This window comes from Carica papaya, chromosome 6 (genome assembly GCF_054855325.1).
Source record: "Carica papaya isolate Zhongbai chromosome 6, ASM5485532v1, whole genome shotgun sequence".
Classification (NCBI taxonomy): Eukaryota; Viridiplantae; Streptophyta; class Magnoliopsida; order Brassicales; family Caricaceae; genus Carica; species Carica papaya.
Window position 1 is genome coordinate 25114812 of NC_142314.1, and position 25376 is coordinate 25140187.

Genomic DNA, 25376 nt, shown 5'->3' on the forward strand with positions numbered 1-25376 from the left:
AATTTCCGGGGCCGTTACACTTGAACCTGTATAAACAACATTTGCATCTTTTTCTTTATTCTTACTTTCATAACTTGCTTTAATTGACTTTGAATTGAATTTATAATTGAAATACATAATTTATAGTTCAAGTTATTCTTTGTTAATCCACATTAGTATAGCAACAAGTTTGTGATTGACGTTAATATATTAAAGTTGAAAGTAATCTTTCCTTATTCATGTTATTGGCAAAAACTAAGTTAAAAGTAACTTTTCTAAAAGAAAAAAACAGTGAGATTATTGGATTAAGCTTAAAATTGTATTAAAATTATCAAACTCAGTTCATTCACCTTTTGAATTATATTCACCATTCAGAACCAACATAATTGGTTCTATAAAGTGAAACTGTATGCATAATTTAAATTGTTTTCATCTTAGTCTTACTCATCTCCTATGCATCTGTGTCTTCTTTCCATAAAAGGGAAAAAGCAAAAATCAATACATCAGAGAAACAACGTGCGTGCATAGAAGAAGTGTGGCCGAGAGGAGAGGGAAGCAGAGTTGTGAGAGAAGAAAGCGTCAGGAGGGAGCAACCTTAGGTGCCAGACCCGGAGGCGGAGAGACTCGTGCTCCGTGAAACCGATAGAGGCTAGAAGCCGTTGTGGACAAGGGCCAAATTCGTGCTAGAAGCAGGTATAGTAGGGAAACCGACACTGAGGAAGGAAGGAGAGGAGGTTGAGAAGGCAGAGACAATTTCGACAGAAGCTTTTAGATTTTTTTTTTCCTGTGAAAGAGGAGTTTGAGAGGAAGGGATGATTTGGCGAAGAGAGAGGCTAGGATTTTTTGGGGGAATGATATAATTCTTATAAGGAAATGAGATGGTGATGATTGGCAGGAGAGTTGTTGCAAGGATGGCAGTAGTCTGGAAGAAGGGCATGCCATCCAGAAATAGAGGGATTCATACCTTTAAGGATGGTGAGAAGTGCCATTTCCTAATGTCTCCTCCTCTTGTGTCTCTAGACCTGCCAGACACTTGGGGTTCTAACTCCAACTACTATGATCCTCAATCAATTCCTAAATACTGTAAGTGGCTAATCTATGACCATTTAGACTCCAGCTGTCAGAAAAATAGTTATTAAAATTTCCCTTTTAGTATTATTCTGTTAATCAGTTCATACTTTTATTTTTTTTTTTTTAAAAAAAGAAATTTTATGTTAATCAGTTGGCATATAGTTCGAGAATTTTTCATGGTTTCATTTCGTTTCTGAAAACGATGTAGAAACCTAACATGTTAATTCATTAATTTGTTAGATGTCCTATAAATACATGGTGATTCATACCGCGCATGTTCTTCAATGTGACTTCCTCTAGAATCTCAATCTTAAGCAATCTGCCCTGTTACAACATTTCAGTTTTCTTTAACGTTATTTTGGTTGTCTCATGAAGAACGATGGAATGGCAATGTTCGAACACTTGAGATTGGATATGAGTCACTAAATCAATGTTCAGAGATTGGAGATGAGTTACTAAATCAATGTTCAAATTGGCAACACAAAACAATTAACCTATTCATTTAACTGTATTGTGTTACTCATATACTAACCCTAGAATATATTTTATTCTCTCAAAAAAACTTTAGAATGCAGTTTATCATCTAATCATTGTCTGCAAGAAACTAAACGAAAATTAGAGAGAAAAATTTGGCTGCAAAGGACTTTTCTGAGTTATGAAAACTTCTCAAATGCTTAAATTAGCAAATTTATTGAGAATGGGAAACATGTTTCTTTATTTTTGAATTCCCTAGACTGCATCAACTCCTTGATGCCTTGTACATCTCTAGATACTGACAATAAGGAGAAAAACAGATCTGGAAAACTTAATATGCGAAAAACAGGACTTGAATTATCTTCCAACAGTCCCCTTTAATTTAAGCAAGGGGCTCCAGAGCAATTAAGGTGCTTAGCTTCTTGGACTTCTCTACACATGTTTTTGTAAACATGTCTGCTGGCTGTTCTTCATTGTCTCAACACTGCAACTATACTTTTCCTTTCACAACTAATTCTTTGATGTAATGATGGCATACTTACAATGGGTTTTGATCTATCTTGCTGGACTGGATTTCTGCTCAATGTAATTGCAGACTTGTTGTTACCCGACGCTATAGTTGGCTTCTCTTGCTTTTGCTTCAAATGCAGCAAGTATTCTCCTCAACCTAGTGTCATGACATGTTTTAGCTGTTTCAGCTATATATTTTGTTTCTGTACTTGATAGAGCAGTAGTTTATTGGCTTTTTGATATCCAAGAACAACAGGCGCCAGACAACATACATAACCTGTTATGTTTGTTTGTCATCTACATAACCGGCTTAATCACGATGAGTAAACACAAGAAGATCTTTACTGTTTCTATATGTACCTAATCCCATTACTTACTGCCCCTTGAACATATATGAAAATCCTTTTGCCTGTTACAATGTGATACTTGCTTGGACTGTGCATGAATTTGGAAATGATACTGACAAAGAACATATGTACCTGGATGCGTTTGTGGGATATAGTAATCCTCCTATTATACTTCAGAATTGCCTACATCTGCATTTACTGTCTCCCCTTGTCATTTTTATTGAGTGGATTATTGATATTTTGCAATTTGATATACAACTTTAAGAGATTAATAATATATAATTATTTAGGACAAATTAGGGTTGATTTGCCAACTTAGAGATTTAGGGATAAGAATCTTGAGATTACACCTATGATTTCTTAGTTTTAAGGGTTTTGTGGAAGAATTTTATTTCTTTTTATTGAATGATACACAAAAGTTGCACGTATATATACTGCAATCCTAGTTATAGAAAAGGAAACTTGGTTGATCTCATGATTTGTGGGATATTCTACTGTAATAGACATCTAATTTGAGAAGCTTAATTCTAGGGATACAATCTGTTACAGAAAAGGAAAAAATATATATGCGCAATTTATTATTTTGTCTATACTTCCACTCAAGCAAGCTGGTGAATGGGTATTTTCTATTTCCAGCTTGAAAACAATACTCTGCAACACTTAACTCTTTGGTAAGTACATCAGCAAGTTGGACATGTCTTGACATAATAGGTATACGAGTATCCAATTTTTCTTTAATAAAGTGTTTGGCAACTTCTATATGCTTCCTTTGATTGTATTGTACCAGATAATGGCTACGCTGATGGTAGATTTATATCACAATAAATTCTGATTGGACCATCTCATTTAATCTTTAAATCTTCTAAGATGATAATTATACAGAGCTATTCACACACACACAAACTGAGCCATTGTTCAAAAGTCCTTCCTCCACACTTGACCTTGCTATCACATTCCACTTTTTACTCCTTCATGTCACCTGATTACTGCTAAGGAAAGCACAATATTCGGAGGTTGACCACCTTTTGATGATTGGCTAACATAGCTGGCCTATGTATATATCTTAGGAACTAAATTTCCATGCCTTTTGAAGAGGATACCTTTTCGTGATATACCTTTAAAATACTGCAACACTCGGCGAGCTGATTATAAATGGACTTTTTTAGGGTTGTGCATAAATTGATTGATAACACTTAATATGAAAGTTTGTAATTAAATTTTCTATTTATTGAATTTTTATTTATTATACTTAATTTACAACAGCTGAATATATATAGGAGAAGATTAGAAAAAGTTTTAATAGAAAACTGACTATAAATAGCCCATAAAAAGAAAAGATCTTTCAGTTATGGAAGCCGACTGTAACTCCGCTTTATATAGAGATTTTCTTGAAAGCACCAATTTTTATAAGAATTTAACTTCCATAAAAAATTGAATTCGTACACTACCCCTCAAACTAGTTTGAAGATGTCGAGTAAATCAAATTTTGAACTCTATTCTTTGAAAGTCTTTCTAGGTAATGTCTTTGTGAAAATATCCACAATTTGATGGCAATATTGAATGTGCTCATGACTCTATTTTCTTTTTAATAAAGTGTTTATCAATCTTCACATGTTTATTTCGATCACGATGAACTTGGTTCTTCGTTATGCATATTATGTATTGAATGTCAAATAACACTTTCATAGCCTCTGAAAAAAAGAATTTTTAATTCACCTAGTATTCTTCATAGTCACATTCCTTCATAGATATCATGCGTTAAAACTCTAAACTCAACCTTAATACTACTCCTTGATTCCAATGATTGCTTTTGGTTTCTCCAATTAATTAGGTTTCTCTAGAAATATGTACAGTATCCAAGAGATGGACCTTCTATCAGTTATAAAATCAGTCCAATCTGCATTAATACATATTCAAATTCTTGCTCTTTTTTTTAAAAAAAAAAATAGCCATTGTCCAGTTGTCATTAAGTTCTTCAATTGAGTTATTTATGAATTGACTTACGACATTAATAGTAAAACTGATATCTAGTCTAATACGTGATAGGTGAATAAATTTACGAACTAAATGTTGGTATATTCTATCAGTTATAAAACCAACTAAATCTTCATCAATATATATTTCAAGTTCTTGGTTTTTTTTTTTTTGTGAAAATAGTTCTTGTTCAGTTGTTATTTTAGATATGTGAGAATTCAAAACATTATCTCCATAAGTTCTTTAATTGGATTATTCATGAATTGATTTACCACACTGATAACTATATGGTCTGTAATGTGAGAGGTAAATCAATTTACTAACTAGACTTTAATATCTTTCTTGTTCAACTAGAGCACTGTTAATTTCATGGGTGTGTCTGAGGAGTTGATGCAAGCGTACTAGTTCCTTTTAGAAGATCAAAACACTTTTTTTTTGAGAAACTTAGATTCTTTTTCATGAACTAGCTATTTTCTTCCCAAGAATTATTTGAGATTTTCTAGGTTTCTAATTCCAAATTCTTTAGTTCACACTTTTTTTTACTTTGAGTATCTCTTATGTGTCATCTCCTATCTTATTATATCATCTACATTTTTTATGAGGATTTACATTTTCCTAAAAGATCATGTTTGATAAATATAATATGATCTATTTGATATTGATTATAATTCAAACCTCTTCATTTCCTTAATGAATTTTGTAAAACTATGCTGTTGTTTGAGCCCATATAGGGACTTTTCGAGTCTACAAACCTTTCTGTTAGTGTCTTGACTTTCAAAACTAGGTGTTCTCTCTATATAAACTTCTTCCTCTAGTTTTTCATTGAGAAAAACATTTTTCACATTTAGTTGGAATAGTCGCTGTGACATTCCAAGTGCTAATTAAGACAAATAGGTTTTAGATACAGATTCAAAATAACGAGTGCATGATAAAATTTATGCAACAAAATCAAATCATAACAAATCCCTTATAAATATATATAAGTTCCAAATACATACATAAACTGAGGACAGGAGTTGGCACAAAATACAAAACATAAGGGCCGCTTATTTCACTATGCTATTGAATTCATCAGAGTGCGGAACAGTTATGTACTTAGACTTGTGAATTCACGAAATCCTCATACACTTTCAAGGATAGGTCTGCTTGTGGTTTCTCATTTTCCTCCTCATCTGGGAGGGGCGGCATGAAAAGAGTGAGTTGCATATGCTCAGTAAGGAAAATAGTATTAAATTAACATTGTAAGATTTCAAAAGTTAATTATTTTAACTTACCGTTTAAATTCCTCATTTAGCTATCTCACATTATGAAAAATCATTTATTTGTTAAAAAAATGATACGTTAGCACAGAAAATCAAACATACATCATGCCACATAATAGAGAAAATCAAATAAATTATGAAATGTACAGATTTTTCGTGTCATATTTCGCGAAATCGTTACAACTTCCATCTTTAAGGGTAGATACAGATTTCCAACTAGTCAAGTGGAATGATCAGATCAGATACAGATACGCCAATTTACTAAGGCCCATTTCCGGTTGGTCAAATCATGATACGATTTATGACTACGGTCGTACCAACCATAATGACTCTAACAGATATCTATAGTCATGACATTACTTACCTATGGGTGACCCATACAGATAGGGCAACACCACTCTCGTCAGAGGATACGCCGTCATCCACTGGGAGCGGTTTTCTTATGTCTTTTCAAACCAAATAGAGGAGGGGGAAACAGATACCCCGAAGGATAAGGGGAACAGATATCCTTCAGAGATAAAAAGTCTAACGAGACACTTAATGCAATATACATATCAATACAGATACATTTTGGACTATATAGGCTTCATTCCAAGTTTCTCTTTTTTTCTTTTTAACTTTTACTGTTACCGATTACATATTATATTTATTTCATGCAAATTCATCAAATGTCTGCAATTCACATAGCATGCTTGAAAATCAGAACAATTCGACTCATCTGAACACAGAAGCATACAAAACAGACAAATTAACAATCATATTAAATTCATTTATTAAGACGTCGAAAGTAATACTAGATTTCTTACCGAAATCTCGATGATTTCTTCTTTTTCGTTCTCCTTTCTCTTTTTCTCTCACTAAATTACTATATTTCTCTCTCTCTAAACCTTTGAAAAATGAAAGAAATGGAAGTGTGAAGGGGAAGGGAATGGGAAGGGCAATTTATTAAATTTCGAAACCATTAGATTCGCACCAAGTGGCAAAATCCGGTGAAGAGAGAGGAGAAAAAGATATTTGGTATGAAAAATGAAGGAGGGCCTCCTTCGCCGACGATGGCGACGCGCCGCCCAAGGAGCGTCCTGCAGGTTAGCCTGCAGATGCATAGGCTTATTTCCGGTTGGTCAAATTATGGTACGATTTATGACCACGGCCGTACCAACCATAGTGATTCTAACATATATCTATAGTCACGATATTATTTACCCATGGGTGACCCCTACAGATAGGGCAACACCACTCTTGTCAGAGGGTACGCCGTCATCCACTGGGAGCGGTTTTCTTATGTCTTTTCAAACCAGATAGGGGAGAGGGAAACAGATACCCTGAAGAGTAAGGGGAACAGATATCCTTCAGAGATAAAAAGTCTAACGAGACACTTAATGCAATATACATATCAATACAGATACATTTTGAACCATATAGGCTTCATTCCACTTTTCTCTTTTTCTTTTTTCTTTTACTTTTACTGTTACCGATTACATATTATATTTATTACATGCAAATTCATCAAATGTCTGCAATTCACATAGCATACTTGAAAATCAGAACAATTTGACTCATCTAAACACAGAGACATACAAAACAGATAAATTAACAATCATATTAAATTTATTTATTAAGACATCGAAAGTAATATTAGATTTCTTATCGAAATCTCGATGATTTCTTCTTTATCGTTCTCCTTTCTTTCTCTTTTTCTCTCACTAAATTACTATATATATCTCTCTCTAAACCTTTGAAAAATGAAAAAAATGGAAGTGTGAAGGGGAAGGGAATGGGGAGTGCAATGTATTAAATTTCGGAACCGTTAGAATCGCGCCAAGTGGCAAATTCATCAAATGTCTGCAATTCACATAGCATACTTGAAAATCAGAACAATTTGACTCATCTAAACACAGAGACATACAAAACAGATAAATTAACAATCATATTAAATTTATTTATTAAGACATCGAAAGTAATATTAGATTTCTTATCGAAATCTCGATGATTTCTTCTTTATCGTTCTCCTTTCTTTCTCTTTTTCTCTCACTAAATTACTATATATATCTCTCTCTAAACCTTTGAAAAATGAAAAAAATGGAAGTGTGAAGGGGAAGGGAATGGGGAGTGCAATGTATTAAATTTCGGAACCGTTAGAATCGCGCCAAGTGGCAAAATCCGGTGAAGAGATAGGAGAAAAAGATGTTTGGCATTAAAAATGAAGGAGGGCCTCCTCCGCCAGTGATGGCAACGTGCCGCCCAAGGAGCGTCCTGACCGCCAGTGATGGCAACGTGCCGCCCAAGGAGCGTCCTGCAGGCTAGCCTGCAGACGCATAAGCCTACTGCTGCGCGCAGGATCTTGGCGTGCTGGGCACCGCGCATGCAGGCTTACTGTGCGCAGGCCCCAGGCGCACAGGGCCTATTCGTGCAGGCTTGCTGCGCGGACAGCGCGCGCACAGTGTGCAGCACCTGTCCTCACGCGAGGTGATGTGCAGACGGCCCACCTGCGCACGACAGGACGCGCGCATTGGTCCTGACCGCATGCTGTGCGCACATCCCGTGCGTGTGGGTGAACGGATGGAACGTGCGTGCTGTGAGCACGCCCCACGGCCACTATACGCGCATGCGCACCCGCACAGTGCCCAACACCATGTGGGCAAACAGCCCTCTCACGGGATATTTCCTGCGGGCCATTTTTTCCTATTTTGCCGTTTTTTGATTTTTTTTCAATTTTTATTTTAATTCAATTTAGTTAAAATAAAATAATTTAAAATAAAATAAAATAAATTAAATAAATAAAAATCAATCAAAATTACGAATCACGATAAATGTTAAACAGCGTAAATTAATTAAGTTTAAAACAGATAAGTGGCCGAATAAATAGAGTTTTCAAATCATTTTAGCACAATAATAGATGGGGTGTTACAGTGGCTAATCTAGATTGGTAGTTAAGGACATTAATATCCAAACTATGTTAAACTTTGTACTGGTGTAAATATATCTCTTGATAATCAGTTCCGTAGGATTAAGTAGAGTCTTTGGCTATTTATCAAGATTTAAACCTGTTGATACTATTATTCACGTTATGCTTGATTGTGAACATTCATTTACATTTAACTGGGTGTTTCTCTAGTGGTAATTCTGGTATTTTCCAAGTTCTATTTTTTTCTAAGGCTTGAATATTCTCCATGACTATATGGGTACTTTTAATGCTTTATGTATCACCCTGGTAGCTGTATTTTGTCAATATTGCTAACAAATATCTGATAAGTTGATGACAAACCTTTGTGTGAAATAATTGTTGTAAATTGGATGAGCAACGCACAATCTTCTTTGTTTTTTTTAAAGCAATAGGTCTATCATCATACAGATTATCAAGGAAGAGATCTAAACATAAATTACTTGAAGTACTCAGTGATGTAGATTTGGATTCATATTAGATTCATGATTCTAATCAAGTGGTTGTGACCCTTTCTCTTCTTGGTTCTTATTTCTTCGTTTGTGTAGACCCAAAGTCTAGGTTTTCAATGTGGTGAGTGGGTTCATGTCCAAGTGTTTCATTTTGATCTATCTGTTAGGCTCGAATACATTTAGTTGGAGGATGATGTTAGGCTCGAATCTGTGAATGTTACCAGAAATTTGAATGACTTGGAGCTTGAAAAATATGAAAGTTTGCTTCTCATGCTATGTAAGATCCAATTAAAGAATCACAATGATCAGGTGTTGTAGAAAATGTGTATAAGTGGTAATTTTCAATAAAGACATTTTACAAGCATATAACTAGAGGGGAAGGGAATTAGTATGTTCATTTTCTGGCAGATTTGGAAGATGAAAGCCCCTCCTAGAGTTGCTTTTTTTGCTTGGGTAGCAAGCAAGAATTGTATCTTAACTATTGATAAGCTGATGCGGAGAGCTATATTATGGTTAATAGGTGTTTCTTATGTAAGAGGCAAGCAAAATCTTGCAATCACATTCTTCTTTGGTGTTTGATGGTTTATAATATTTGGACCATGGTGTATAGTCTTTTGGGTATCAAGTGGGTAATAGTGGGTTCGGTTAGGGAATAATTGTGTGCTTGGGCAGGTTTATGTAAAAAAAAAACCTATTTATTATTAATTCCTTTATCTATCTTTTGGGTTATTTGAAATGAGAGAAACGTTAGAGCTTTTGAGGGGATTCAAAAGGAGATGGATAATATTAGAAATAGGTCGTTCCATGTTTGTAGTTTTATGGTTTTCGGTCATGACATTAATAGGTTGAAAGATTTTGGAAATGTCATTGATCATTTAATTGACTTGTTACTATTATGTATACGGGTGGTACCCCTTTGGTATCATTGTGAATAATACTTCTGTACTTTTATTTTAAAAAAATGATAAAAATATTCAATGTTAGAGTCTTAAAATTGAGATTTTTGTATATTTTTCTTGTCTTGAGTACCAAATTTGTAGTATAGTTGGTTTTCATGAAAGTGACGTTCATAAAATTATAAAACTTTTAGGTGACTCGTGAATGACACTTATATTCTTTTTGGTTTGAAGAATACTCAATAAAGATATATTTTATTGATTTGACATCTAATTTGCTTTTGTGATGGTTGTATATGTGAATAAAGACTTAACAACCAAAAACTTTGATAGGTAAAGTAGATAGAAGTCGAATGGTAGGAAAATGTTGGAGTATAGCTTGGTAGAGTATTTGAAATTCAAGGACAGAGTTTTATTAATAACGTAAGTTTTGGGGAAAAAAAAAGGTAAGTTGCAGTTAGAACAACTTCCTCCTAAAAAAATTTTGAAACTTGAGTTATGAATATGAGGGTCGGACATTGATGAATATCCCATTTTTCTTTAAGATACACACCCAACTTTTTCTGAAAGTATTTTTCTGCATTATCTGTCTTCACAACTTATATTTTTGTTTGAAATTGAGTTTGAATCATGTTGTTGAGTTTTTTAAATATATGGCCAAGGGGGATTTCCAAGAGTGTATTCGATGGAGGTGGGTTCAAGAGAGAAAGTGAAATTTTTGAGGGATGATTGGGTGCGGGGTTGGGGGGGGTGAGGGGGGCTTTATCTCACCAATTTCCCACACATATATATATATATACACACACTTGCTCGCAACAAGGTGGCCATTATGAAGGAGTCTTTGGTAGGCGCTAGAGGCAACAAGGTTACAAATATAGAGTTCAGCATGAATTTTAAATTATCAGAAAATGGCAGAATATGTGAACTTCATGAATTTACTCTCCCTCTCACGGATGAAAGTGGATTATATGCAGCGGCAAACAAACCAATTTGGGAGTTGAACTCATTGGGTGTACTTTCGGTGAAGTCTTTCTATGATCTTTTGAGTAATGGTGAGGTGAAGGGATAAGAATTTCCTACTAGATATATTTGGGAAATACAAGCAACCCCAAGAGTGGCTTTCTTCACTTGGGTGGCTGCATAGGAATGCATTCTTCCTTTGGATAAATTGATTAGGGGAGGCAAGTTCTCGTTAACTGATGCTACTTATATAAAAGAGATGCAGAATCTTGCAATTACATTTTCTTGTGATGTTTGTTTGCGATGTACGCTCTGGAGTTTGGCTTACAGGTCACTAGGGTGGAATTGGGTAATTAAGGGAACAATTAAGAAAGAACTGTATGCTTGGATAGGAATTCGAGATGATAAGGGGTTAAGGCTTATTCTTTTAGCTACTTTTTGGGTTATATGAAAAAAAAAAGGAATAGAATGGATTTTAAAGGTACAGAAACTAATTTTGATAGATCCAAAGATGTTTAGTTCTAGAGCTTGAGCTTTTTTTTATAGTGGTCATCTGCTCTTTTATGGTGACAATATTCGGAAAAGAGACATCGACTAATAAACAACCAACAAATAGATTTTTTTCTCCTAATGCCTTCTCTTCAGGAGGGTTCCATGTGGTTTTAAATTGCAATACTTAGCAATTTTCCCATATTTTATCTTGATCTGACTTATTTTTATGCGAACAATATTTTTCTAAATGGTTTGTTTAACCACAATAAGAACATTCTAGAGTAATAAAGTTCTTGCCATGGTCATATCATCCTCTACTATTTCTCTCACTTCTTGAATCTTTAAACCTATTCTTCCTTGTGCTTCTCTTTTAACTCATTCCATTCAGCAGCCACTAACTTTGGTTCTTGCTTTAGGTTAGCAAGTTCTGGATATCTATTCTCCACCAAATCCCACAAATTGTTTCACTTAGACAAGTTTTTCATTTTCACTACCCAAAATTGATAGTTGGAGCTGTTGGTTATGGGTAAATGTTAAAACCTATAGTATTGACTCACAAACACTCCTTTGTTTTGGGAGGAAAGAACAACCTGGCTCACACCATGGCGCATAAACTCCCAAGAAAAATTAGAGAGGGAAAATTGGTTGGAAAGGACTTTTATTCAGTTGTGATAATTTCTCAATAGCACACCCAAAAGTGGAAGACAATGCTGCTCAAGTAAAGGAATTAATTGAGAACATGGTACATATTTCTGTATGTTACCCAAATGAATCGAATGAAGTCCATACATGCCTCGTCTACTTGATATCTGATACATCTCTAATACTGAAAATAAGGAGCATAATAGAAGTGGAACATCTAATACCCAAAAAATCAGGACTTGAATTATCTTTCAACTGGTGTGAAGTAGAGAAGTGGTGAGTATGTAGGCCTTTTCTTCATCTTAATTGCTCTCATTATTTTCCTGCTGCTCCTTCAATTTCTACAAAAATATATATGCTTATTAATAAGATGAAAAAAATGTGATAGAATAGATGTCCACAAACCCATAGAGTGAAACTCATTGAAGCTTGTGGTTTTAATTTGGACTTCAGGACTGCCTGGAACTCATGCAACATTTTTTAAGGACAAATGTTGTGTCTTCTGGCAGAATTATGAACTATTTTCCAGCCCCAACTTAGGGATAGGTGTATGGGAAGAAGGAAACCGGAGAGTTTTTGAGGGGATTGAAGGAGAGATAGCTATGGTTAGGAATAGATGGTTACAATATATGGGCTCTTTGATCTTAAGGGCATGATATTAATAGGGTGGAGGATTTAACGTACAAAAATTCAACAAACAGATGGGTGTTTCGTTTGAAAGTATGGAACATTTGACTTTCTTATTTTTCTCTGAAATTGAAATAAGAAAATTTCAAAGAAAAAATCGGGTGTGAATATCAAAAAAAGGAAGAAGCAAAACGGGGTCTTTCGAGGGAGTTAAAAAGACTTGAGTCCATAATTAACTATGAGAACAAGAGCAAAGGAGGAAAGATCGAGGGCGGGGTGAGGATGATTGACCAATGATAGGGAAAATAATTTCTTGGAATGTTCGTGGTGTAAACGATAGGGGCAAAAGATTAATCATTCGGAGATGTCTTAATAAATGGAGCCCTACTGTGGTCTGTCTACAAAAAACGAAAATGGAAGATTATAACAGTGAGATTATTAACAGCATTTGGGGTATCAAGGATAGGGTGGCAGGTCATTCCCGCCAATGGGACGGCTGGTGTGCTGATTATTATGTGAAGGATCATATTCAATGCATGGATATGATAAAGAGAGAGTGTACTTTGTCTTGTACGTTTAAAAACAGCAAAGGAGATTTTACCTAGATGTTCACTGGCGTGTATTGCACGGGCAATAGAATTGAAAAAGATGTAATGTGGAGTGAACTGGAGCAATGCAGAACAAAATGGGATAGGAACTGGATAATTGGTGGTGACTTTAATATGATTATGAGAAGGGAGGAAAGAAATGGTGACAATTTTTCGGCAAAGGAAGCTAGTGAATTCAAAGAGAGGATGGATAGAGTGGGAGTTGTTGATCTTCCATTATCTGAAGGACAATGGACTTGGTCTAACAAAAAATGCAGTTTGAGGATTGATAGGTTCTTTGTGTCCGTTAATTTGATGGTGGAACTGGCTGGAATTAGTCATAAAACATTATCCAGACCCATTTCTGATTATTTCCCGATTTGTATTGAGGCTGGAAGGGATCAAATGGGGGCCTACTCCTTTCCGGTTGGATCACAAATGGTTGGGGAAGGAAAATTTTTCGACTTTTGTGGAAAAAATCTGGAAGAATACTGAGATTGAGGGTTGTGCCTGTTATAGAGTTGCTCAGAAATTAAGAATCCTCAAAAACAAAATCAAAGTCTGGTCAAAAGAGGTTTTGAAGAAGGATAGAGCTGGGTTTGATTGTATTATGGCAGAAATTAGTGATTTGGGTTGGAAAGAAAGTACTGTGGGTTTAGATGGTGCTAACTGAGGCAAGTGATGTAAACTGAAGTATGATTTGGCCAAATACTTGATGGATGAGGAATCCATGTGGAGGCAGAGATCTAGAGAAAAATAGCTGGCTGATGGTGACAGAAACACACAATAGTTTCATGCTACTTACAGGCGCAGCTGCAACAATATTGAGGAGGTTAGAGTGGGTAAGACCAAAATTCATGGTAATACAGAGTTAAGGGAAACAGCCGAGGCTCATTTTTCAAATTTGTACACAGAAAAGTTTGAGATCAGACCCAAACTAGACGGCTTGCCTTTCACATGTTTATCTGAAGCAAATAAACAGATGCTTGAAGTTGATTTTACTGAGGAGGAAGTTTTGCTCGGATTGAAATCATGCAGTGGTAATAAAGCACCTGGTCCGGACGGTTTTAATATGACATTTCTCCAATCTTTTTGGTATCTTTTAAAAGATGAGATAATGTGCATTTTCAAGGAGCTGCACTCGTCTGGAAAATTTGTCAAGTCTTTGAACTCAACCTTTATCACCCTCATTCCAAAAAGAGTGGTGCTAATGACTTCAATAATTTTCGGTCGATAAGTTTGGTTGGATGTATTTACAAATTAATCGCTAAGGTTTTGGCTAGGAGACTCGCTAATGTATTGGGGGAGATTATTGGTGAATGTCAACACGCTTTTGTGGGTGGGAGGCAGATCTTAGATGTTGTCATGGCTGCAAACGTGACTGTTGATGATTTACTAACCAATAATAAGGAGGATTAGTGTGCAAGCTTGATATGGAGAAGGTTTATGATCACGTAAATTGGAATTTTGTTGATTACACACTTAATAGAATGGGTTTTGGCTTGAAATGGAGGAAGTGGATGAGATCCTGTGTTACAGCATCTTTTGCGGTTTTAATTAATGGGGACCCCTCATAATCGTTATGGAATCTCTTAATGGGTTACTTAATAGGGCAAATGAATTGCTGCTCCTGCAGGGTGTCTTGGTGGGGAAGGGGGGAAAAAGTACTGTTGTTACTCGTATTTTCTTTGCATATAGCACTTTATATTTTGCAACCTTGATATGAGGAATCTTCTTCATTTGAGATGTGTTTTTTTATGCTTTCAAGTGGTTTCTGGACTCAAGATCAATCTCAATAAATCTGAATTAGCTAGAACTGGTGGTGATGGTTATGCGCAGCCTTTTGCAAAAATTTTGGGATGTAAGGAAGTAAAATTTCCATTCAAATATCTTGGGGTTCCGTTAGGGGCTAAGTACAAAGATTAACCTACTTGAAAACCGGTTATCAACATGTTTGAGAAGAGATTAGCGGATTGGAAGAGAGGTTTTCTTTCAAAAGGTGGGAGATATACTTTAATTAAGAGTATTTTGGTAAATCTAACAATCTACTATCTATCTACAATTACTATTCCCATGAAGGTGGTTAAAAAATTGGAATCTATTCAGCATAATTTCCTTTGGGGTGATGGTGATGATGGTCATAAATACTATTTGGTTAATTGGGATGACATCAAAAGCCCCATCACTTTTGGGGGTTTGGGTATCCGGTTTTTGGTTAAATTAAATGAAGCTTTTTAAGGCAAATGGTTGTGGAGGTATTGGGATGAGAAGAATAGCCTTTGGCGATGGATCATTGATGGTAGATGGGGAGAGTATATGGTGAACAACAAGAAACTCAAAATTCCGGGCATGGTCTTTGGCAGAAAATTGTGATGCTATGGCTTTCTTTCTGACAGTGCATTCAATGGAAAGTTAGTAGAGGCAATCTAATTAATTTTTGGGAGGATGCTTGGGCTGGTGATGGGAGCTTAAGGAGTAGATTTCCTAGGCTGTACAGCCTTTCAAAAAATAGAGATATGAATGTGGAGAATGCGTACCAGGTCTGTAATGGTATCATTGTGTGGTTATTTATTTAAAGAGAAACTTAAATGATTGGGAAGTGGATGAATTTAAAGATTTGCTACAGCTGTTAGATTCTCAAAGGATTTCACAGATGGATAATCAGATTGTCTGGAAATTGGACAAAAATGGTATTTTTTCTGTCTCCTCTTATTACCAGTACCTGTGTAAGAATTGTGCTGCTGACAAAATTGTTTTCCTGGCAAACATCATCTGGAAGACAAACGTGCCCCCCGCATGGCTTTTTTTGTTTGGGAAGCATGCTGGAACAGAATTTTAACCATTGACAGATTGAAATCCAAAGGACGGATCTTTGTTAATGGTTGCTATTGTTGTCTGTTGGCTGAGGAAACGTGCAACCATCTGTTATTGTGGTGTCCAATAATCTATAATTTATGGTGTATGATTTACGGATTTCTTGGGATTGATTGGGTGATTGCGAGTTCGGTTAGGGAGGAAGTTTGGGCTTGGGAGGGTCACATGTAAAAAGAAGCTTTGTTAACATTATCCCATTAAGTGTCTTTTGAGTCATTTAGAAAGAGAGAAATAGAAGAGTTTTTTATAGTGTTCAGAGTAGCTTAAATAGATTAAAAAATAGTTGGTTACACACTTTTGGGTCAGTATTATTAGGTTATGACATTAATAGTGATCTGTATTTTGGGATTGTCATTAATATGCTAACTTTGCTGTAAATATTTTTGTACATGAGCGGTACCACCGGGTTTTAGTACCAAATTAATACATACATTACACTTTTTATTTCAAAAAAAAAATACAAAACAAAACATTATCCTGATCCCTCCATTTTCTGTCTGTAAGAGCTCATTGATTTCACATTCATCTCAGCCAGTGAGCAACTAGCTGCAACAATTGATGGGAAATCTATTGCTGAGGAAATCAGGTCAAGAATAACTAGCGAAGTATGTAGAATGAAGGAAATAATTGGGGAAGTTCCAGGTCTGGCAGTAATTTTGGTTGGTCAAAGAAGAGACTCGCAAACTTATGTTCGAAACAAGATAAAAGCTTGTGAAGAAGCTGGAATCAAGTCCCTGATGACTGAACTTCCTGAGAATTGTAAAGAAGAAGAAGTTATTAATGCTGTGTCAAGCTTTAATGAAGATCCATCAATTCATGGTATTCTTGTACAACTTCCTCTACCACAGGTAATTTCTATAGCTTTTATATCAAATTATTATTTTTAATTATGCTTATTTGAAAGTAAGATGTCAAGACCTTCAATGTTGAATGCAAATCAGAGCTGTATCACTTCACTGATATATTCTCTCTCTAGCTTTTCGGTCATCTACTAAACCAGTTTATCTGAATCTTCCCATTTATAGGTTTCCTATTTGGCCATCAATTATATACTCCTATTTGTCTTTTCTATTGGGGCTTGTAATTGCATATTGACATTTACTACAAAATTTTTTTTATATAAATAATTTACTACAAAGAAGTACTTCAGGGTAACTGAAGTTCAATTAGGTTGTTTAGTGGCAGAATGATTTTTGCTCATCAGCTTGGCATATGAAAGTGCAGGACTTTTGCAGGACTTTCTTAGTGTTTGAATGTCTTGGCATGCATGCATAGTTTTCTGATTATTTAAGGGATCTGATTAGGGACAGGAATTGTTAAGTGCAGCATGTTAATTACTTTACGGGAAAAATTCTACACAAAATTTAGTTCCTTTCAGTTGGTCATGTGCTGCCATAAAATAGGGAAGGCTTTTTATCAATCCTACAAGTTGGTTTTTTTGGTGACTGATAAAAGACGTTTGGTACAGCACCTAGATGAGGAAAAGATTTTGAATTCGGTGAAGCTAGAGAAAGATGTGGATGGTTTCCATCCCTTGAATATGGGGAATCTTGCAATGAGAGGAAAGGAACCACTGTTCATCTCATGTACTCCGAAGGGTTGTGTTGAATTATTAATCAGGTCAGGGGTGGAAATAATGGGGAAGAACGCTGTGGTGATTGGGAGAAGCAACATTGTTGGGTTACCCACATCCTTATTATTGCAGGTATGTTGCATATTGATTCAAAATCACCTGCGTTATTCTTCTATTTTTTGGCTTGAGGTTCTTACAGAAGCAATTTTATCTTTTTGTACAATGTTGGGTAGAGGCACCATGCAACAGTGAGTATCGTAAATGCTTTCACAAAGAACCCGGAGCAGATAACCTGTGAAGCTGACATTGTGATCGCAGCTACAGGAGTGCCCAATCTGGTTCGTGGCCATTGGCTAAAGCCTGGTGCAGTTGTCATTGATGTTGGAACATGTCCAATTGAGGTAAAATATTACCTGTGCAATTTGCTGCTTGTTTTCATATACTTTCCATGGATGAACCAAGTACACGCCCAAGACAAAAGTTGGATCCCATAAACAAAGTATATTTATGAGGTCCCTATCTCTTTTTTTACTGTCGGAGTTTTTCTTTTAATCTCTAAAAAAATCTAAAATGATCAGGATCCCAGCAGCGAATTTGGTTACCGCCTTACTGGGGATGTTTGCTATGAAGAAGCTGTAAGGGTGGCATCAGCTATTACTCCTGTTCCTGGAGGAGTTGGACCCATGACAATTGCCATGCTGCTGTTTAATACTCTGGATTCTGCTAAGAGGATTTTTCATTTTAATTGACTACGCTTTAGTTACACACCCTTTACACCAACTGGCTATTCGTGTTTATTTTTGTAACTACATACATATTTTATCTTCTAGAAAGGAAATACTAAACTATTTCGTAACTGTAATGTTGATGACGTGTTCTTGCTATGAATTGTGAATAATGGACTACAAGTTGGCGCCTGGTTAATAGCCACTGGCCAATATTCCATAGAAGGTTAATCGCCAATATGAATTCTAATTATCACCTGTAAATACAACTTAAAACTTCAATAAAGTGCAATTGAATGTAGAAGTTTCCAACATCATCCTTTCTAGATGAAACTAACAATTCAACTTAATCAGGATAGACTCAAATATAGATATCATTTTAATTGTATGTGCTAACTTGATTTGGTTCAACATCCAAACAGATCTTTGTTTGCCAATAAAGATAAAACCTTTAAAATACAATTCCCAAATCCGTAATGAAAATAATCTTTACTTATATAGCTCCCACCTCTAATTTGGTATAAGAAAAGACTGAATGACCAAATTGCCATGGGGCATTTTGCATGATAGTAACATATGTTACAGATTTCCAGGACATATACAGATGATACTTGTACACGATGCTGAGACTGCCTTTCTGAATAATAAAAATCAAAACAAATTTCAGAATGTTGAAACTAGAAACTAGGAAACGATTAATAATACAAATGAATCTGGGAGGTAAAATCACTTGATGATGAACCATCGCTAATTGTCACACAAGTTGTAGGTCTTTCATCCTTCCATGTCCATTGACTGCACTGGTTCAACCACTGGAGGTATGCAGTCTACTTTATAGCGCAGTGCCTATTCAGTCAGGTGAACAACGGGAAAAACAATCATACACATTCAACTGATTAAGGCTAATTTGGCTAAAAACACTAATTTCATTGAATTGGAAGAAATGCTAAAGAAATAGAATAACATTTAAAATAGAATAGAATTCTAACTACATTAGCTATTTATGCCAAGTGAATTTACAATTCCTAGCTGAGAATAGCAATTCATTACCAGGAAGGTTAAATTTATATGAAACTAATAACAGTGAATCAAACTTGAAAAGTTACTTCAAAAAAACATGAATTGTTATTCAGACTTATTTTCCCAATAATTAAAACCCGTGGAATAAAATAAAGGTTTAACCAAACAGAATCTAGAAAAGTAACGGTTTGTATCTGCTTAAAGTAAATCGAATGATTAAAAACAAGTTATCATAGTTTGATTTTAACCATAGATTCTACTAATACTGCCTTGAGTTGTAAACAAAAGGCAGGAAAATTTCCATTTATTTGTCTATTGAAAAAGTAAAAGATCAGAGTTGAAATGCTGTGCAGGACTTCAGGAATCAGACGTCACAATACTATGAACACTTTCCATCTTATTATCTTAAAGTTCATATATGTTTATTCATAGAAATAACATTATCTATCTTATCATTTTCAAATTCATATATGTTCATTCATAAAGATGATGTTATTTTGTGTATGAGTGCATAGCACACCAATGCACAATGGTATAAACACAAAAAGAAAATAAATTGCAGTCCTAGAATTCAAATATAATTATAAGGTACATAGATAACAATTTGTTCCTTATAAAGAAAATATATGAATCATATAATAAATACTAAATAACAATTTATCGACCACATAATAGCCATGTAACTGTCAAATAGTAAAAACATAACGTAGCACGTGATCTTACTTGAAAGACATCAGGTGTCACCAATAGAAATATATTGAATGGCAGAAAAGAGAAACATGCCAAGCAAAAAAGAAGGAAACCATCATTTCAAAAATAAATAAATAAATGCAACCATACCAATTCTGAGGCACAGAGGAGACATCAAACTGGTAAGGATTAGGGGCCAACTAGGTACAGACTTGGGGGTTTATTTTGGGAGGAATTGTCATATTTGTCAAGCTTTTGCAGTCCATTTTGGTGCTTAGGAGAGGATTTAATGCTTGTAGATTTCCGCTTGAGAGGCTACGGCAGAATAGAATGTCCAATCAATGGAGAATTTTATTGCTTTCATGGAAGAATTTGAGTTGAAAGACCTTATTTTAGCAAATCAATTTCCTTAGTTGACAGACAAAGGATAATCTCATCAAGCTTCGACTGGTTTCTAATCTCTAAATGCTAGGAGGATAGGGAAAGATAATCTCATCAAGCTTCGACTGGTTTCTAATCTCTAAATGCTAGGAGGATAGCTTTCCCGATCTAATACAAGAAATCCTCTCACGCTGTCTCATATCACTTCCCTGTTGTGCTTGAATCCCAACAGAGATGAGGGTCCTAACTTTTCCGGTTTGAGGATATCTGGTTGCAACATCTGGAGTTTGGGTCAAGAGTGAGGGAGCAGGGGTGGGAAGGAAGTGATGATGGGTGGGAGGGGCACAAATTTTTTAGGGGACTTAGGAAACTGAATGAGAAATTGAAACATGGCATAAGGAGGTATTTGGAAATACCTACTTAAAAAAGTAGGAATACTCAAGGAAATAAACGACTTAGACAAACTTGTAGCGGAGACCACAATCTCATAGCCAAAAGGAAAAAACTGTTTAGTCTAAGAAATGAACTAGACAAAGTGTTGGTGAGAAGAGAGAAGTTGAAGACAAAAATTCAAATGGGTGAAGAAGAGGGATGTAAGTATGCAATTGTACCAGAGTAGTCAATGGGCATAAATGGAAGAATATAATAAAAGAATTGGAGCTCGGCAACAGGGTAGAAGAGAGGAGAGTGGAGGCTGCAGGATGAGAGATGGCATAATATTTCAAAAGTTGTACATCAAAGAGGTGGAAAATTGGCCTTTCTTTGAGAGCATAAATTGGGCGTCTATTAGTGAGCATAAGGCAAACTACTTGAAAAGAACATTCGATGAGGAACTAAAGCGAGCAGTTTGGGAGTTAGGGAGTGATAAAGCACTAGGTCCAGATAGTTTTCTATAAAATTCTTCAAGAACTATTGGGAAACAATAAAACGGACTCAGTTAGAGTGTTTGAAGAACTTTTTATTTAAATGCCACTCTGTATAAAAGTATGAACTCTATCTTTATTACTCTAATCCCTAAGGACAAGTATAAGCAGGCCTTCGACTATTGCCCCATAAGTTCAGTGACAAGTGTGTACAAGATCATTGCTATGGTACTCTCACTAAGGATTAGCAAGATTTTAGAGGATATAATTTCACCAAACCAAAGTGTCTTGATAGGAGATAGACAGATCTTTGATGCATATCTAGTGGCAAAAGAAGTGGTAAATTTTACTCGTAGGTAAAAGGAAAAAGGGTTTATTCTCAAACAGGATTTTGAGAAGGCCTATAACAAAGTTCATAGGAGGTATGGATCGTAAAGATTTTGGGATAAGATGGAGAAGGTGGATTCACGGTTACCTGTCATAAGTCGCTTTTGCGGTACTTATTGATGGTAAGGCCCAAGAATGATTACAACATCACGAGGGTTAAGGCAGGAGGACCCCCTGTCTCCATTTCTATTTACCACAGTGGTTGATGTTCTAAGCAGGATGATTACTAGAACAATGGTTGGAAGTATAGTGTGGAGGTTTCTGTTTCATATTAAGAGTGTGATTGCTCTTATACAAGTACTTGAACAGATTCTAGGATTGAATATAAATTTGGGGAAGAGTAGTCTTACAAGAATTAATGTGGATGATGCAACTCTGATGAACCTAGCAGAGTCGATTGGATGCACTAGAAGTATTTGCCCATGACTTACTTAGCAGTCACTTTGGGACGGAAGCCTAGTAGCAAAGTATTTTTGGGGAGGTGGTTGAGAATAACGTGTCAAGCAGGCTAGAGAGTTGGAAAATGGGACTTTTTTCTCTATGAGAAAGAGTTACCTTGATCCAAGCTTGTTTATCCATTATACCATTCTATTTCTTATCCTTGTTCAGGATATGGGCAGGCTTGTAGAGAGATTAAAGGGATGTACTAGAAGATCTCGATAAATATAAGCTCAAGAAGAAAAACGCGACATGCAGTTAGCTGAGTTGCAAATCCAAGAGTTCTGGAGGGTTGAGAATTTGGGAATCTTAGATCTGATAACTTATCTTTACCAGCTAAATGCTGCTTTAGCACTTACCTCAAGCCAAATTTTTTGTGGTACAAAGTGACTTAAAAGTATCCATGGGAGTGGGAACAGATGGGATACTGCAACAGGAAGATTCATATCCAACCAGAGTCTTTGAAAGCCATCTTCCATGTACTTCTTTTGTCCCTTTCCCTCACCCGGCTCCAAGTGGAAGATGGTTATAGAGTGAGATTTTGGCAAGACACATGGGTGGGTTAACAACCTTTGGCCACACAATTTTTCTAATTGTTTAGTCTTTCTTCAAGACACAACACCTCTGCCTCTGAATTTGTTTTAAACAGCAAGGGGAACATTGCTTGGAAGTTTTATTTCGCATGCAACCTATTGAATAGGGAGGTTCTTGAATTGCAGAATTTTTTGGCACAACTAGAGCTTATTTACCTTTCTTTTCCTTCGATCCATCAGAGACATACACTTGAAGGTCTTTTTTTGAATATCTCATTAAACATCACGATGGGGATGGATATGTCTCTTCCGCTAGCACTTTAATCAATAAAACTCCTGCAACAAAGGCTACTTCAAGACAAGAATTGGATTCCCATCTCGCCAGTAAAGTGACTCAGATGCTTAGTCGACTTTGGCTTGCTTTCTAGAGTCATCAATTGACGTTGAGTGCCATCCCATCCGAAACATCCTTTCCAGAAGACGAGTGGCGCCCATAAGACTCATTCGTTCTACTTCCTTTTTGTTGAACTATTGACTCATGCCTGGTAGTCAGCGTTGGAAGTTACCTTGCTTTCCATTCCACATCACTGTTGAAACAATAAGGGGAATGAAGTTGCTACCAAGATAATACTTTCTTTTCTTTAGAAAACCATATTGGGTGATTCCCGAAGGAAAGTTGCTACCTTAGCACCCAAACCTATCACGGTTTTTTCTGAACCTGAAGTAGTTTATTAAACCTAATTAAGGTTACACCGAATTAGGTAATAGTACGTTGCTTCTTTCTTTTTCATATCTGCTGTCCCGGTTGAGTTCCGCTATCAACTAATTACAGTCGCATAGCAAGCGATGTAATAAATTACTAAGGTGAATGATGGGTAACTACTAGTGTAGTCAGTCAGTCTACTTACTATACGTTTTTCACTATTTAAGTAAAGGTCTTCTTTCTTTGGAGCTCAAGGGCCTATGATGTAGGGATTGTGTTTAGATGTCCGAATGACCTTTTGTTTGAGAGAAATTGATCATATAACCAAGGTTCAAAGAAAGGGTGGGAAAGAAGAATAGCGCTCAGAGGGAGAGAATTCTTTCTATTCCATTTCATTGCCCTCTTATCTTATTATATTACATTGTCAGTAGGTCAGTCAACTCATATAGAAAGAAGTGTCTTTGCGGAGAGATGTCCAGTAAGAAGGGCCTTTCTAGAATATAAATCGTCGATTAGGTTTTATCCGAGAGATTGGAATAACCTTTTACCCTATCCTTTGGAGTAGGGCGTGCAAGGCCTGCCTCTTTTTTTAGTAGGTGATTTACTACCGAAGCGAAGAAAAGGCTTGATCAAGAAAAGGGGGTACGACGAGCCCTCTGCCCTCCTAACCAATTTCATACTGCAAAATTGTTTTGGAAAGTACCAGTTCCATCAAAGATAAAAATACTTACATGGACAGCCATGCATCAAAGGTTCAATACCAACAAGATGCTACGAATCTGACAACTATACCTTGAGCTATCTTTAGACATCTGCGTAATATGCTTTAGAGGATAACATACATTACCTTTTATTTCTCCATTGCAAGGTTATTTGGAAGCTTTGGATGAAATTATCAACTCTCTTTGGCATCATGTGGGTCACATCTCCCACGGTTGAAAGCCTTTTAGGGGTGTACACTAAGGTGATGGGGTGAGAAAGGAAGCGAGACGTTGTGGCAAGGGGCTATCTAACTCTTTATGGAGAATATGGTTTGCACGTAACTAGAAAATTTTTTACAACCGAAGTACGTCATTTCATGAGCAATGTAAGAGGATGACTTTTCTAGTATCATCATAGTCAAGCATATAGAAAATTAATTAACCTACCTATTCCTGGACTTCATTGAAGTAGGGAGATTATTGTTTTTGGTCCTTAATTTCTTACGTTCTTTTCTGATCATATATTTTTATATTTTTTCGCTCGCTATAGTCTATAACATTTAGAGAATATTTTTCCCTCCTTTCTTTGTATTTTTTTGCATTTATCTTAAAAAATCTTTTTTTTCTATTAAATAAAAGTGAGTTTAGTGTGAAAGAGAAACATGCCAACATTGATATATAGAAAACAAGGCTTTGTGCTAGAAACTGATTGAACAGAAAACTTGTCACAGCATGATTACCAAAATGAGATCCAAAGAAAAATAAAATGAACCCCATGAACTCATTTTCCTACCTTCTTGAAGAAAGTTGAATATGAATTATCCCATATGAGTTTGTAGTTTCCAGCCATGCACGTGCAGAAATTTCCCTGTGATAACATTTTTAAAATTGAGAGGATACATACTCTGATTACTAAGCCAAGTATTTCACAAACAGATGCAGGAACTCACTTGATCAGACTCATACCGACCATAAGGTAACACAGGCTGAAAGATGAATCACCCATTCCCCAAGACAAAAAAGAAGAAAAGTAACAAGTCAGTCAACTACAAGAAAGAACAAACAAAAAGCAAAGACATTGCCTTAACTCACAGTTTTTCTACCAGAAGGATCTGTATACTCCACACTAAATCCAATATCCTGACAGCAAAAATGAAAAGCTAAATACAAGGAAGAATCCATTCAATATAAATCATGCATCTCAAAAAAATTCAACATGTATGATCTCAAAAAATGCAATACACAAGACCCATCAGAAGATCAATCTAATAATG

The 25376-nt window shown here is 35.8% G+C and overlaps 2 protein-coding genes across 6 annotated transcripts in view; one reads left to right on the plus strand and one right to left on the minus strand.

Annotated features, from left to right (window-relative positions):
- The first annotated feature begins 343 nt into the window (after nt 1-343).
- On the plus strand, nt 344-18545 carry LOC110824363 (Amino acid dehydrogenase family protein). Its single transcript, XM_022054957.2, has 5 exons — nt 344-1062; nt 16620-16936; nt 17557-17793; nt 17895-18062; nt 18240-18545. Exons 1-5 carry the CDS (start codon nt 858-860, stop codon nt 18408-18410), a joined length of 1098 nt encoding a protein of 365 aa, XP_021910649.2. The 5' UTR covers nt 344-857; the 3' UTR covers nt 18411-18545.
- Nucleotides 18546-18787: 242 nt separating this feature from the next.
- Nucleotides 18788-25376, minus strand: part of LOC110808754 (retinal-binding protein) — a 36988-nt gene continuing 30399 nt past the window's right edge. Inside the window, exons 12-16 of one of the 5 annotated variants that reach the window (XM_088221955.1) lie at nt 25195-25242; nt 25053-25088; nt 24896-24970; nt 19117-19232; nt 18788-19023 (exon numbers count right to left, since the gene is read on the minus strand). In XM_088221955.1, coding sequence (XP_088078081.1) covers nt 19161-19232; nt 24896-24970; nt 25053-25088; nt 25195-25242 — 231 coding nt within the window. In that variant the 3' untranslated portion in view covers nt 18788-19023; nt 19117-19160. Of the gene's footprint in view, nt 20412-24895; nt 24971-25052; nt 25089-25194; nt 25243-25376 lie in introns of those variants that run through there. The other 4 variants (XM_088221954.1, XM_088221953.1, XR_015821349.1 and 1 more) reach the window with 4 other exon arrangements.

What these genes read in the sequence shown, in the direction of transcription:
- LOC110824363 (XM_022054957.2), top strand. Translation starts at nt 858, where the DNA reads ATGGTGATGATTGGCAGGAGAGTTGTTGCAAGGATGGCAGTAGTCTGG. An exon ending in TCAATCAATTCCTAAATACT is followed by an intron (nt 1,063 to 16,619) that starts GTAAGTGGCTAA and finishes CATTCATCTCAG; the next exon opens with CCAGTGAGCAACTAGCTGCA. An exon ending in TTGGAACATGTCCAATTGAG is followed by an intron (nt 18,063 to 18,239) that starts GTAAAATATTAC and finishes TAAAATGATCAG; the next exon opens with GATCCCAGCAGCGAATTTGG.